Here is a 16,548-nt window from a genome sequence, read left to right on the forward strand (position 1 = left end):
CTTCCAAAGTTGTGGCAAAATGGCTTAAGGACAACAAAGTCAAGGTATTGGAGTGGCCATCACAAAGCCCTGACCTCAATCCTATAGAACATTTGTGGGCAGAACTGAAAAAGCGTGTGCAAGCAAGGAGGTCTACAAAACGGACTCAGTTACACCAGCTCTGTCAGGAGGAATGGGCCAAAATTCACCCAACTTATTGTGGGAAGCTTGTGGAAGGCTACCCAAAACGTTTGACCCAAGTTAAACAATTTAAAGGCAATGCTTCCAAATACTAATTGAGTGTATGTAAACTTCTGACCCACTGGGAATGTGATGAAAGAAATAAAAGCTGAAATAAATCATTCTCTCTACTATTATTCTGACAATTCACATTCTTAAAATAAAGTGGTGATCCTAACTGACCTAAAACAGGGAATTATTACTAGGATTAAATGTCAGGAATTGTGAAAAACTGAGTTTAAATGTATTTGGCTAATGTGTATGTAAACTTCCGACTTCAACTGTACATAGGGCAAAGCAGGTGCAGGGTAGAGTACTGGGTGGTAGCCGGCTAGTAACAGTGACTATGGTTTAGGGCAGATTATTGGGTGAAGGCCGACTAGTGCTGACTGTTTAACAGTCTGATGGCCTGGAGCTAGAAACTGTTTATCAGTCTCTCGGTCCCAGCTTTGATGCACCTGTGCCTATACTGTCTCCTCCTTCTAGATGGTAGCGGAGTGCACAGCCCGTGGCTCGGGTGGCTGAGGCCCTTGATGATCTTCTTGGCGTGTTGTAGATGTCCTGGAGGGCAGGCAGTGTGCCCCCGATGATTCGTTGGGCTGACTGCACCATCCTCTGGAGAGCCCTGCAGTTGTGGACGGTGCAATTGCTGTACCAGGTGGTGATACAGCCCGACAGGATGCTCTCAATGGTGCATCTGTAGATGTTTTTGAGGGTCATAGGGGCCAAGCCAAATTTCTTTAGTCTCCTGAGGTTGAAGACGCTCTGTTGTGCCTTCTTCACCACGGTCTGTGTGAAGGGACCATTTCAGGTCATCAGTGATGTGCAAGCCGAGGAACTTGAAGCTTGAGGAACAAGAGGATAAGCGTCTGCTTCAGGCAGGAACACATAACATGAGGCTGAGGCACCTCTATGATTAAACTCTGTAAAGAAAAATCTGCTACCCAGTGGAGTCTGATATCCTACTTCCGGTGAATATGTGCATACCGTTCCACAACTCTAACCATAGGTTCGTGTCCACATCTCAGTTCAACCGTCTTAGAAAAAATGGTGCTATCTAGAACCTAAAATTGTTATTTGGCTATCCCCATAGGAGAACCCCTTTTCTCCAGTGCAGATACTGGAGAAAATGAGCCATCTCTCAGCTAGCAGGCTCTAAAAAGTATTCGATATCTCTCACAAACATAGATAGATCAAGGGACTTTAAAGTAAGCCTATTTTAAAGCATGTTCACATGTCCACCAAAAAAACCTGATAGTGCACACTTGGTACCTTGGAAGTTGTGGCAGCATATATTGTTGGTTTCACATTGGTTGTGGGAATGATGCCATACTTTTCCTGACTGGTAAAACATATATATTTTTAACCTTCTAAGAACAGAAGTGAACATTTTGGAAACATTTATTTTTAGGTAGCAGGACGGTTCTGAGAATATTTTACTTTGGTTCCTTTAAAGTTGTCCTGGGAGGTTTTATTAAGGCTCTGTGAACAGAAATTATAGTTTTTGAATAACTTCCTTTAAAAGTTCACTGAATATTTCAATGACTTTTAATTACACTGCTTGCTTATTTTGGGTAAACGTTTTTGAACTCCAAGCACAGATACAGTAGGACACATAAATTAATTAGCAAATGTTTTATTTATTGTTACATGGCATCAGTGAAAGTCGAACCTATCCTCTTTGTTCTTTATACCTGGAATTAGTGCACTGCGTCACCAGGATAGAGCTAGCATATGTTTTTTATACATACAAAGCTGTTCATCTGAGTCTATTCAAACCCCATTTCAAAGGAACAAGCACTCATTAAGATCAGGTGTGACACTGTGAACGGAATGTAAATGTAGAACGTTTTCTGAACGTTACAAATGTTTTCTTGTGGTTTTTATGAATAGTTTTCTGATCATGTTCTGAGAACGGAATAAAGAGCTAATTTACGTTAATATGTAGAATTCAATAATTTTAGAACATTCGCAGAATATTGCCAAGGACTGACATAAAAGAGAACCATAAATTCTATGAATATTCTAAGAATGTAATAAAAATATGACATTAAATAGAACCACATTGGAACTTGTGTGGAATGTTCTGTGGAAGTACTTTAACATTCTTGGAACAATTTGAGAGCATGACTTTAAACAGAACCATGAGGAAACGTTATGCCTAAGTACTGAAATTCCCACAGAATAATGTTGTTTCTTAACATTCTCTCAACTATTTGAAAACATTACCAATGTCAAACAAGTTGGAGAACATTCCTAGAACATTACCAAATTTAAATTAAATATAAACATGTTTGAACTTCTGTTAAATGTATTAAATACCAAAAAAAGTACATCATTTTGTCAAGTTCCTTGACTGTGCTGAGAAAGTCAAGCAACTATCCTGCACCATTCCCAGAAAGTTGTGGGAAGGTTGTATGCAAATTAACCATAGGACAACCACACTCTTATCAAGCTCTAAGAAACATATGGTTCTCAGAACGTTATGTGCTAGCTGGGATGTTACTGTACAGCCACTGCATTCCAATTTAGCTGCTTATCAGTGTCCAAATCTGCCATTTTCAACCCGTATCAGTGTAAAGGGCTCCGGAAGTTATTAAAAAACGTTAAAATACTTTCAAGAACCAGAGTAACACTTTCTCAGAACCTCCCTGCAACCTAAACATTTACGTTCCCAGAACAGGCTAAATGTTCACTTCTGTTCTCAGAATGTACACACAAAAAAAGTTCAGTTTTAACGGTCAGGAAACTTATGACTTCGTTCCCACAACCAATGTGAAACCAAAAACAAGGAACCAAATGTGCTAGCTGGGTGGTGTGGTTGAATTAGCAGCAAATGAAAACTAGGAGGCTTCCACAGAAGTTGTCTGGTTGAGAACAACAACATTCCTTCTCCACTTGAAATATTCAGGGCATGAAGGCTGAAACATCATTGCATTAGAGTAAATTAAATTAGAGTATCTCAAAAGAGCTGATTACAGTGAGAACACAATAGAAGGAAAAATATATATAATACGGAGGATACTATTACTGGACATTTTAATCATGCTCCATTACCCAGCTGCTGCTATAAACAAGTTATTTATCTCTCTCAGCATATACAGTGAGGGAAAAAAGTGTTTGATCCCCTGCTGATTTTGTACGTTTGCCCACCGACAAAGAAATGATCAGTCTATAATTTTAATGGTAGGTTTATTTGAACAGTGAGAGACAGAATAACAACAAAAAAAATCCAGAAAAACGCATGTCAAAAATGTTATAAATTGATTTGCATTTGAATGAGGGCCCTCTCAATCAGAAAGATTTCTGGCTCCCAGGTGTCTTTTATACAGGTAACGAGCTGAGATTAGGAGCACACTCTTAAAGGGAGTGCTCCTAATCTCAGCTTGTTACCTGTTTAAAAGACACCTGTCCACAGAAGCAATCAATCAATCAGATTCCAAACTCTCCACCATGGCCAAGACCAAAGAGCTCTCCAAGGATGTCAGGGACAAGATTGTAGACCTACACAAGGCTGGAATGGGCTACAAGACCATCGCCAAGCAGCTTGGTGAGAAGGTTACAACAGTTGGTGCGATTATTCACAAATGGAAGAAACACAAAATAACTGTCAATCTCCCTCAGCCTGGGGCGCCATGCAAGATCTCACCTCGTGGAGTTACAATGATCATGAGAACGGTGAGGTATCAGCCCAGAACTACACGGGAGGATCTTGTCAATGATCTCAAGGCAGCTGGGACCATAGTCACCAAGAAAACAATTGCTAACACACTACCTCGTGAAGGACTGAAATCTTGCAGCGCCCGCAAGGTCCACCTGCTCAAGAAAGCACATATACAGGGCCGTCTGATGTTTGCCAATGAACATCTGAATGATGCAGAGGGGTCAAATACCTATTTCCCTCATTAAAATGCAAATCAATTTATAACATTTTTGACATGCGTTTTTTAGGATTTTTTTGTTGTTATTCTGTCTCTCACTGTTCAAATAAACCTACCATTAAAATTATAGACTGATCATGCCTTTGTCAGTGGGCAAACGTACAAAATCAGCAGGGGATCAAATACTTTTTCCCTCACTGTATTGAGGAAATAATGATTGCATTCCTTGCAAATAAAGCCTCACTATTTCTATGTGTTGTGAAAAATAAATATGGTATCAAATAAACTATGACTGTAACCCATACAGTATGAATTTATATTAAGGTGTCTTCACAAAAACAAAACTGAGATGGACAATCTTGATTGACTTTCAATAGAGCATGAGGAATGATTAAGGAGATGGAAAACCCCCCACACAAAATATTATTTGTCATCAGCATTTGTACTGTAGGTTTGTATAAATATCCAGTATACACTTAAAAAAATAGCTTGTATATTCTCCCAACATATTGGCAGTTCCTTGAAACCAGCGACTTGATTTCATACTGAAATCAATCTACAAACCTGAGAAACAAACCAAACAAAAACAACAAAGGTTTTTCAAAAACATGCTACATAGTAGCATAAATTACATAATGTATATTAGAGCCAATGCAAGCCTGAATTCAGAGTGACAAAAGACAATCTGCTCAAAATACATTGAAACATTTAAGTCCCATTATAGACCCAAGTCTTCCAGTTCAATCCCATATATTAATAAAGGGATTTTTTACATTTATCAAATGATGTCTTTGAGTCTAAGAGACATCAAGGTGCTTATAATTAAATTCTTGCCTCAATAAATAGATTTTTAAAGAAGCAAAGCTTCTATGTCTGTCAGTCACAGGTCCAGTGTTCACCATGGGCAGCTCTTTCCCCTGCAGGACTCAATATCCCCTCATTGGAGAGTGTAGGTTGACAGTAGGTTGGTGATTGTCCATTTCTGACCAGAGCACTTCTGTATGGCCAGCTGGTAGCCGAACTCTGTGTCGCCGCTCTCAACCAGCTCCAGGCAACGTTTGGAATCCATGTTTTCTATGGAGCCTCCCTTTAGGACACAGAGCACATAACAATGTTGAGTCATGCAGTCATTTCACTGTGCTGAAATACATTGTGTCCAGCCATTTCACTGTGCGGAAATACATTGTGTCCATCAGGAGCTCCAACTTGTATTGGCAGGCCAATGAGGTCATTTAAAATGAATATGATATTAAGTTGTACATCTGTAATCACAGAGAGAAAATGAATGCAGATGATGGATCTTTTACATTTTAGTAATTTAGCAGACGCTTTTATCCAGAGTAACTTCAGTAGTGAGTGCATACAACCCTGGCGTTTGCAAGTGCCAAACTCCTCAGTCCCTGCAGGTGATAAGCATACCCATAAAATGATACTGCCACCACATTACTTGAAATTGAAAGGGGTGTGTAGACTTTCTCTACCAACTGAGCCATACGGGAGGCCATCTGATAATGTCACCTGGGGAATAATGAGAATCTATATAACTGAGGCTAGCCTATAATCACTAAGGATAACGATCTAAAAGCATTCAACCCCAGGTTAATGTCTCTGTTGGAGCCTGCTGTTCCTCTCTCTCTTACATTACTGTAACAAAGTTAGACTCCTGCAGGTGCCAGTGGATGTGTAGGAGGATTTGTCCAATGTAAAAAAAAATGGCTTCATTGTGTCTGCAGGGAAACGGAAGATCTCTGATGAAGTTAATTGAGGATGTTAATGGAAACCACCAGATGAGAAAGAAACCACTTTAACTGCAGGTTATTAGTACTTGAATAGCACCTGCAGGGGCATGCCACTCAAAGACAGATACAGCGCCTAGTGAAAATCTACACACCCCTATCATAATTGTCACATTTTGCTGCATTCAAATTTAAATTTCAAGTAAGGTGGTGGCAGCATCATTTTATGGTATGCTTGTCACCTGCAGGGACTGAGGAGTTTGTCAGGATAAAAAATTAATATGAAAAGAGCAAAAGGCCAGGTAAAAATGCCTAAGTCTGCTGAATGCCTAACCCTGGGATATAGGTTAATTTTTTAGTGGGACAATTAGACACATTTTAATGCCAAAGACACACCAGAATGACTTCCCAATAGGCATTGAGTGTTCCTGAAAGGTCCAGTCTCAGTCCTGACATTAAAACTGTTTGAAAATCAGAGACAAGGTTTGAATATTGCTGTCCATCAATGATTCCCAACCAAAATTTGGATTCACCACTGCTCTTAACTACTTATGCTACAAACACAAAACTAATGTTGAAATGTGCAGACTGGCTCAACTTACAATGCTTGTCAAAAGCTTTTCGATACAATGTGTAGACTTTTTAAACTATAACCATTGTTAATATCCCTAGTGATGATGCCTAATTTACGTTTATGATAGGCCATATCAGCTATTCATTTTTTAAATGTATTGGTAAGAAGGGCAACTCGCATTAGCTTTTTGGTCTTTTGGTATTTAGTATTTTATTAGGATCCCCATTAGCTGTTGAGAAAGCAGCAGCTACTCTTCCTGGGGTCCACACAAAACATGAAACATGACATAATACAGAACATTAATAGACAAGAACAGCTCAAGGACAGAACTACATCAATTTAAAAAGGCACACATAGCCTACATATCAATACATACAGACAAACTATCTAGGTCAAATAGGGGAGAGGCATTGCCTCCAACACTCTACTCAGCAAATTGGATGTAGTCTATCACAGTGCCATCCGTTTTGTCACCAAAGCCCCATATACTACCCACCATTGTGACCTGTAAGCTCTTGTTGGCTGGCCCTTACTACATATTCGTCGCCAAACCCACTGGCTCCAGGTCATCTATAAATCACTGCTAGGCAAATCCCTTTCTTATCTTAGCTCACTGGTCACCATAGCAACACCAACCCGTAGTCTGCGCTCCAGCAGGTATATCTCACTGGTCATCCCCAAAGCCAACAACTCCTTTGGCCGTCATTCCTTCCAGTTCTCTGCTGCCAATGACTGGAACGAACTGCAAAAATCTCTGAAGCTGGAGACTCTTATCCCCCTCACTAACTTCAGGCGTCAGTTGTCAGAGCAGCTTACCGATCACTGCACCTGCACACAGCCATTCTGAAATTAGCCCATCCAACTACCTCATCCCCATATTGTTATTTATTTTGCTAATTAGCACCCCAGTATCTCTATTTGCACATCATCTTTTGCACATCTATCATTCCAGTGTTAATACGAAATTGTAACTATTTTGCATTATGGCCTATTTATTGCCTTACCTCCATAATTTACTACATTCGCACACACTGTATATATATATATTTCTGTTGTATTTTTGACTTTATGTTTTGTTTACCCCATATGTAACTCTGTGTTGTTGTTTTTATCGCACTGCTTTGCTTTATCTTGGCCAGGTCACAGTTGTAAATGAGAACTTGTTCTCAACTGGCTTACCTGGTTAAATAAAAGGTTAAATAAAATAAAAACAATATTTTACAAAAATTGTGCCGTGAAGTGTTTCTTTATCAGTTTTTTGAAACCAGGTTTGCAGTTCATTTGAGCAACATGAGATGGAACGGAGTTCCATGCAATAATGACTCTATATAACCCTGTACGGTTTCTTGACTTTGTTCTGGATTTGGGGACTGTGAAAAGACCCCTGGTGGCATGTCTGGTGGGGTAAGTGTGTGTGTCAGAACTGTGCGTAAGTTCACTAAGCAAACAATTAGGGATTTTCAACACAAATGTTTATTATAAAAAGAAGAAGTGATGCAGTCAGTCTCTCCTCAACTGTTAGCCAAGAGAGACTGGCATGCATAGTATTTATATTAGCCCTCTGATTACAATGAAGAGCAAGACGTGCCGCTCTGTTCTGGGCCAGCTGCAGCTTAACTAGGTCTTTCCTTGCAGCACTCGACCACACGACAGGACAATAATGAAGATAAGACAAAACTAGAGCCTGCAGGACTTGCTTTGTGGAGTGTCGTGTCAAAAAAGCAGAGCATGTCTTTATTATGGACAGACCTCTCCCCATCTTTACAACCATTGAATGCATTCGGAAAGTATCCAGACCCCTTGACTTTAACATTTTGTTACGTTACAGCCTTATTCTAAAATGGATTAAATTGTCCCCCCCCCCCCCATCAATCTACACACAATACCCCATAATGACAATTTGCAAATGTATATTTAAAAAACCCTGAAATATCACATTTACACAAGTATTCAGACCCTTTACTCAGTACTTTGTTGAAGCACCTTTGGCAGCGATTATGGCCTCAAGTCTTCCTGGGTATGACGCTACAAGCTTGGCACACCTGTATTTGGGGAGTTTCTCCCATTCTTCTCTGCAGATCCTCTCAAGCTCTGTCAGGTTGGATGGGGAGCGTCGCTGCACAGGTATTTTGAGGTCTCTCCAGAGATGTTCAATCGGGTTCAAGTCCAGCCTCTGCTCAAAGACATTCAGAGACTTGTCCCGAAGCCACTCCTGCGTTGTCTTGGCTGTGTGCTTTGGGTCGTGTTTCTCATGGACTGAGAGTCCTTTAGGTGCCTTTTGGCAAACTCCAAACGGGCTGTCATGTGCCTTTTACTGAGGAGTGGCTTCCATCTGGCCACTCTACCATAAAGGCCTGATTGGTGGAGTGCTGCAGAGATGGTTGTCCTTCTGGAAGGTTCTCCCATCTCCACAGAGGAACTCTGGATCTCTGTCAGAGTGACCATCGGGTGACCAAGGCCCTTCTCCCCCGATTGCTCAGTTTGGCCGGGGACGGCCAGCTATAGGAAGAGTCATGGTGGTTCCAAACTTCTTCCATTTAAGAATGATGGAGGACACTGTGTTCTTGGGGACCTTCAATGCTGAAGAAATGTTTTGGTACTCTTCCCCACATCTGTGCCCCGACACAATCCTGTCTCGGAGCTCTACGGACAATTCCTTCAATCTCATGGCTTGGTTTCTGCTCTGACATGCACTGTCAACTGTGGGACCTTATATAGACAGGTGTGTGCCTTTCCAAATCATGTCCAATCAATTTAATTTACTACAGGTGGACTCCAATCAAGTTGTAGAAACATCTTAAGGATGATCAATGGAAACAGGATGCACCTGAGCTCAATTTAGAGTCTCATAGCAAAGGGTCTGAATACTTATGTAAATAAATCTGTTTTTTATTTGTAATAAATTAGCAACAATTTCTAAAAACCTATTTTCACTTTGTCATTATGGGGTATTGTGTGTAGACTGATTTTATCCATTTTAGAATAAGGCTATAACATAACAAAATGTGGAAAAGGGGAAGGGGTCTGAATACTTTCCGAATGCGCTGTATATGTTTTGACCATGACAGTTTACAATTTAAGGTAACACCAAGTAATTTTAGTCTCCTCAACTTCATCAACAGCCACACCATTCTTTACCAGATTCAGCTGAGGTCTAGAACTTAGGGAATGATTTGTACCAAATAAAATGCTCTTAGTTTTAGAGATGTTCAGGATGTTACAGGCCATCCATTCCAAAACAGACTGCAACTCTTTGTTAAGGGTTTCAGTGACTTCACTAGCTGTGGTTGCTGATGCGTATATGGTTAAATCATCAGCATACAGTGGGGCAAAAAAGTATTTAGTCAGCCACCAATTGTGCAAGTTCTCCCACTTAAAAAGATGAGAGAGGCCTGTAATTTTCATCATAGGTACACGTCAACTATGACAGACAAATTGAGAAAAAAAAATCCAGAAAATCCCATTGTAGGATTTTTAATGAATTTATTTGCAAATTATGGTGGAAAATAAGTATTTGGTCACCTACAAACAAGCAAGATTTCTGGCTCTCACAGACCTGTAACTTCTTCTTTAAGAGGCTCCTCTGTCCTCCACTCGTTAACTGTATTAATGGCACCTGTTTGAACTTGTTATCAGTATAAAAGACACCTGTCCACAACCTCAAACAGTCACACTCCAAACTTCACAATGGCCAAGACCAAAGAGCTGTCAAAGGACACCAAAAACAAAATTGTAGACCTGCACCAGGCTGGGAAGACTGAATCTGCAACAGGTAAGCAGCTTGGTTTGAAGAAATCAACTGTGGGAGCAATTATTAGGAAATGGAAGACATACAAGACCACTGATAATCTCCCTCGATCTGGGGCTCCATGCAAGATCTCACCCCGTGGGGTCAAAATGATCACAAGAACGGTGAGCAAAAATCCCAGAACCACACGGGGGGACCTAGTGAATGACCTGCTGAGAGCTGGGACCAAAGTAACAAAGCCAACCATCAGTAACACACTACGCCGCCAGGGACTCAAATCCTGCAGTGCGAGACGTGTCCCCCTGCTTAAGCCAGTACATGTCCAGGCCCGTCTGAAGTGCATTTGGATGATCCAGAAGAGGATTGGGAGAATGTCATATGGTCAGATGAAACCAAAATATAACTTTTTGGTAAAAACTCAACTCGTCATGTTTGGAGGACATAGAATGCTGAGTTGCATCCAAAGAACACCATACCTACTGTGAAGCATGGGGTTGGAAACATCATGCTTTGGGGCTGTTTTTCTGCAAAGGGACCAGGACGACTGATCCGTGTAAAGGAAAGAATGAATGGGGCCATGTATCGTGAGATTTTGAGTGAAACCCTCCTTCCATCAGCAAGGGCATTGAAGATGAAACGTGGCTGGGTCTTTCAGCATGACAATGATCCCAAACACACCGCCCGGGCAACGAAGGAGTGGCTTCGTAAGAAGCATTTCAAGGTCCTGGAGTGGCCTAGCCAGTCTCCAGATCTCAACCCCATAGAAAATATTTGGAGGGAGTTGAAAGTCTGTGTTGCCCAGCGACAGCCCCAAAACATCACTGCTCTAGAGGAGATCTGCATGGAGGAATGGGCCAAAATACCAGCAACAGTGTGTGAAAACCTTGTGAAGACTTACAGAAAACGTTTGACCTGTGTCATTGCCAACAAAGGGTATATAACAAAGTATTGAGAAACTTTTGTTATTGACCAAATACTTATTTTCCACCATCATATGCCAATACATTCATTAAAAATCCTACAATGTGATTTTCTGGATTTTTTTTTCTATTTTTGTCTGTCATAGTTGACGTGTACCTATGATGAAAATTACAGGCCTCTCTCATCTTTTTAAGTGGGAGAACTTGCACAATTGGTGGCTGACTAAATACTTTTTTCCCCCACTGTACATGGAAACACATGCTTTGTTTAATGCCAGTGGCAGGTCATTGGTAAAAATAGAAAAGAGGGCCTAGAGAGCTGCCCTGCGGTACACCACACTTTACATGTTTGACATTCGAGAAACATCCATTAAAGAAAACCCTTTGAATTATTTTAGATGCTGTAGATTGCTCTGAATCCACGATATGGTGGAGGTTATAAAGCCATAGCACAAGTTTTCTCAACAATAGGTTATGGTAAATAATATCAAAGGCAGTACAGCTCCCACAAACTTCTTATTATCAATTTCTTTCAACCAATCATCAGTCATTTGTGTCAGTGCAGTACATGTTGAGTGCCCTTCTCTATAAGCATGCTGATAGTCTGTTGTTAATTTGTTTACAGAGAAATATCATTGTATTTGGTCAAACACAATTTAACAGTTTGCTAAGAGCTGGCAGCGAACTGATTGGTCTGCTGTTAGAACCAGTAAAGGCAGCTTTACCACTCCTGGGTAGCAGAATGACTTTAGCTTCCCTCCAGGCCTGAGGACAAAGACTTTCCTCTAGGCTCAGATTAAAGATATGACAGATAGGAGTGGCTATAGAGTCAGCTACCATCCTCAGCAGCTTTCCATCTAAGTTGTCAATGCCAGAAGGTTTGTCATTATTGATCGATAACAATAATTTTTCCACTTCTCCCACACTAACTTTACAAAATTCAAGCTTGCAATGCTTTTCTTTCATTATTTGTATTTCTATGCATGAGTACTATGGCTCACTATTCATTGTTGGAATTTCCTGCCTAAGTTTGCCCACTTTGCCAATGAAGTAATCATTAAAATAATTGGCAACATCAAATGGTTTTCTGATGAATAAGCAATCTGATTCAATGAAAGATGGAGTTGAATTTGTCTTTCTGCCCATCATTTCATTTTTTCCCCATCATTCTTAATATCATTGATCTTGGCTTCATAATACAGTTTCTTCTTCTGTTTGTTGAGTTTAGTCACATAATTTCTCAATTTGCAGTAAGTCAGATGTGCAGCCAGACTTATTATTCACTCCTTTTGCACCATCTTTTTCAACCATACAGTTTATCAATTCCTCATAACTCCATGGAGCCTTAACAGTTCTAACAGTCTGTTTCTTAACAGGCACATGTTTATCAATAATTGGAAGAAGCAATTTCATAAATTAATCAAGTTCCGCGTCTGGATGCTCTTTATTAAATCACATCAGCAACACCCCAAAAGAAAAGCCTTTAGATGTGACAAGTGAACCTGCAACCACAACACTTCAATAACACTTGACATAAGATCTTCTCTAAACATTACAGGGATAGGGCTCTGAATATATACACAACACCTCTCCCATAAGCATTTCTGTCTCTTCTATAGATGTTATATCCTTGTACTGCTACTGCTGTATCATGAAATGAATTATCTAAGTGAGTCTCAGAAATTGCTAATATATGAATGTTTTCTGATGTTAGCAAGTTATTGATTTCATGAACCTTATTTCTAAGGCTACATATATTAATATGGGTAGTTAAATAAAGCTTATCAGAGATAGACATAATATGGAAAAGAGCAAACAAAGCATGATAAAAAAATATACATTCAGCAGTCCATTAATTCATTCAACAGTCCATTAATTAACTTAAAGGGATACGGCGAGATTTCGAGATTTAGGTCATTTTTTCTACTTACCCTCTCAGACAACCTCATGGATACCATTTTTAGGTCTCTGCGTGCAGTTTGGAGATTACTGAAGTTAGCATTTGGTTAGCTTAGCGCAATTGCTGGAAGTCTACCGGTAAAGTAGCTAGCTCCTCTCAAATGCAGGGAAATAGACCTAACTACTCCAAAGCTGGGTGGTTGGTCATTTATATTCTTACAAAGCTATACATTGTAATCAATATTTTTTTTATGTGTTAATTTTGCCTATTTCTATAGCTTATCTTCTAAATAATTTGGCTGTATATTTAGCCTCCAAATATAGATTTAATATACATGTAGGCATAGATTATTCTAGATTTGACAAACAATTGCCTAATTTCTAGGGTCCTCTGCACGCCACACTCACTCATTTCTATGTACACATTTGAATGACTTACGTCAATAGGCAAAAAAACTTTACTGTATGTTCACAGTTCAGATTTGCAAGCATTGCTTCAGTGTCTTCAAATACAAACTGCATTGATCAGAATGAAATACTTTTCTTACCGTTTGTAAGGTATTCTATCAACTGCGCTGCTGCGCTTATAACCTATGGACCGTGTGTAAAATCTTCAACTGCATATCCATGAGTAAAGCCTTTCTGCCCTGTTTTCCCCAACTCTAAGCTAACTCTAAATCCTTTCAAATAATGCTGTCAAATAAAGTACATGAGTCAAATAAGCACAAGGTCTAAAACATACGCAACAAATGTGAGCTGGTAGATTAGTCAGCCAGGAGAGGTGGAAATGTAACTCCAAGCTTGGATATGCAGCGTGCTCAACGGACATGCAGGACTAGTCCTAGCCTACAATACTACAACCATTTAGTCACATGTCACTAGTTGGAAAGAGGGCCTCAGCTTTCTGTAGGTATCACATGTATTTCCCAACTCTCAATATTGACCGTTTTAGCACTGCTTTCACTTTGAACCAAATTATTTTCGATATATAGCCCCTATAGGCTACGGAGCACGGAAAGCGCGCATCTACCATTCGAGGTGATTGCATAGGCATTCAGTGTCTTCAGAAAGTATTCACACCTAGGTCTGTTACGGTGACCGTATTACCACCACACCGGTGGTCACAGGTCATGACGGCAGTCAAATTCCACATGACCATTTAGTCAGGGTAATAAGGCTTTTCCAAGCTCTGATGCCACTGATGGTCATTAGTAGCCTACCAAACTTGCTAAATGCCTGGTACTCAGCACTCTATTGTCCCTCTAATTACTCTGAAATCAATGCAAATGTAATCGAAAATCTAATCTAACACTTCATGAGAGCCCATGAGCTCATGTTGCGCAACATTTCTATAGGCTATGCAATTGCGTGCGAAAACAGAGTGATGGCCTCTATTAAAAAGAGGAGGATCACATCAGCTTTCTATTGGCTAGGCCTACTATATTTATTTCTGAACTTTCCTAATATTAAGCACATTGCTTCTCTTTACAACAAGAGCATAGCTTACCTGGCTGGCATGAAAATCAACCGTGGGAAAAGAGTCCTCCATTCGCTATTTAAGTGCATAGATTACACATTTTTTCCCCCAGGTGCATGATAATGGTCCACTCTAAATCAAAACAAATTTCACACATATATTATTGAGTATATGTAAAGACAAGATTCAATCAAAATAGTCTGATGGGTGACAATATTAGCCTATCACTTGTGAATGATGCCCAGTTTAAGGCAAGAAACAGCCATGTCTTTTTTGTGTGACTTTTTCAAATTATAGTGGCACACCTGATGTAGCCTAGCCCATAGGTCTATATGTTTTTGATAAGGTTTGTATCACAACTAAACTGGCCAAATAACTTCATAAAATGAAGCACATTAATCCGCTTTACAACAGGTGTAGAGCCTAACTGACATACATATGCAGCACGTGAGTTTCAAGTTTGGGGAAGATAATTTTCAGTATAAAAACGCACCTTTATAATTAAAGCATTACATGCATAATCGTATTTGCTGTCACTTTTGAGAATGGTGTTTTCCTGCTAATGGAACATTTGCGTTTATAGCCTACTGCCGTGTGCACATTGCTGTGCTTATAATGTGAAGAAATGGCCTAATAGTTTATAAACATTTTAAGCTAAATGTTCGGATCTGTTGCGTCAGGCTCATTGCTTAAAACAGTTTTTTTATGCTAGTGGTTGTATTAATTTGGGATCTATCGCATCCCACAACTGTCCCAGATTATGTTTGGAATATTTATTTCTAGCACAGAATATAATAGGTCAACTTTTGTACAATGGGGGATAGGAGATTGACATAGGCTGGTGCTTTTTCTGTTGGTTAGGCATACTCATCTTTTTGGCTGACGAAAAGTAAATGACAGTTCTTCCAATATCTTCAATATGCGCCTCGGAATTGGATAAGGACGTGCACAGTTGCTTCCCTGATGTGTCTGTCTTCTCTGGTAGCCTGTGAGAAAGACCCGATCACGTGACAGAGAGCCATGTGAGTGAGAGGTGCTTCGGCATGCAGCCAGGAGAAGGGAATTACAATTATTATATTCAGCCCAAGGGCACAACGGCCACTGGCCGTAAAAGGCATGGATTTTTTTAGGGGGCATTAGAGCCACACAAAAGGGATGCAGCCGGAAAATTTGAGTCATTATTCAAGTGCTTGTCAAATTGTGAATGAGAGAGACTGATGAAGTGTGTACAGCCTGCGCAAAAAAACAAAGCAGAGCTCATGCCTTTCATGCAACTTTTTTCAAATCATCATTAGAGTCGCATCATGCAGCCTTTGAACGTATAAAAATCAAAACATATAGCCCAACATTTGTATCACAACTAAAGTTACATAAATAACTCTACATTAAGCATATAGGAGTACCTGTTTCTTTGTTAACCACTCAACACAGAATCGCCGCATGTGCGCACTCCCTCAAATCATTTGGAGAATATATCTTTTCTATTTTATTCAGCTATGTTCAATTATATTTTTCATACTATAAAATAATAAAAATAATGCCATGGAATACTAAACAAATCTTGTCTGCTAAATGAACTAGTGTAGCCCACAGCCATATGGCATAGCCATATCAGTGCCTAACATAAGGACAACTCAGTGTGCTATTCTGTTCTTCTGAAATATACTACATTTTCTTCATATCATGTTTCTTTAGACCTGTCTAAAATTAATGATGGATTTATTGTGATGGTGTAGGCTATATTACATGGATTTCTTAGACTTTTTTTAAATGTAGATGCATCAGTGGCTTGTAGACTATGTGTGGAACACAAACACAGATTCAACCACAAAGACCAGGGAGGTTTTCCAATGCCTCGCAAAGAAGGGTACCTATTGTATGGGACACCTTTAAATGTGCCTTTAGAGGCCATGCAATTCAGTACTCATCTCGAAAACAAAAGCAATTTAGGTCAAAAGAGTTTATACTAAGAAAGGAAATAGAAAGTCTAACAGAACAGATAGATGGCAATAAAAACTGTAACATAGAGGCTCAGAATAAATTAGAGGAAAAACAAAAAGAAATGGAGAAACTTATTCAAGAAAGATCAAGTGT

The 16,548-nt window shown here is 39.7% G+C and overlaps 1 protein-coding gene across 2 annotated transcripts in view; it reads right to left on the reverse strand.

The window, feature by feature from the left end:
- Positions 1–5,037: 5,037 nt before the first annotated feature.
- The window catches only part of LOC311137155 (polypeptide N-acetylgalactosaminyltransferase 18-like), a gene marked incomplete at both ends in the record, with an annotated part of 103,713 nt that continues 92,202 nt past the window's right edge, over positions 5,038–16,548 (reverse strand). For both annotated transcript variants that reach the window (XM_084171508.1, XM_084171507.1), the window contains one exon: positions 5,038–5,187. In XM_084171508.1, the coding sequence (XP_084027634.1) occupies positions 5,038–5,187 (150 nt within the window). The remainder of the gene's footprint in view (positions 5,188–16,548) is intronic.

Source organism: Coregonus lavaretus, assembly GCF_964263955.1.
Source record: "Coregonus lavaretus genome assembly, chromosome: 11".
NCBI lineage: Eukaryota > Metazoa > Chordata > Actinopteri > Salmoniformes > Salmonidae > Coregonus > Coregonus lavaretus.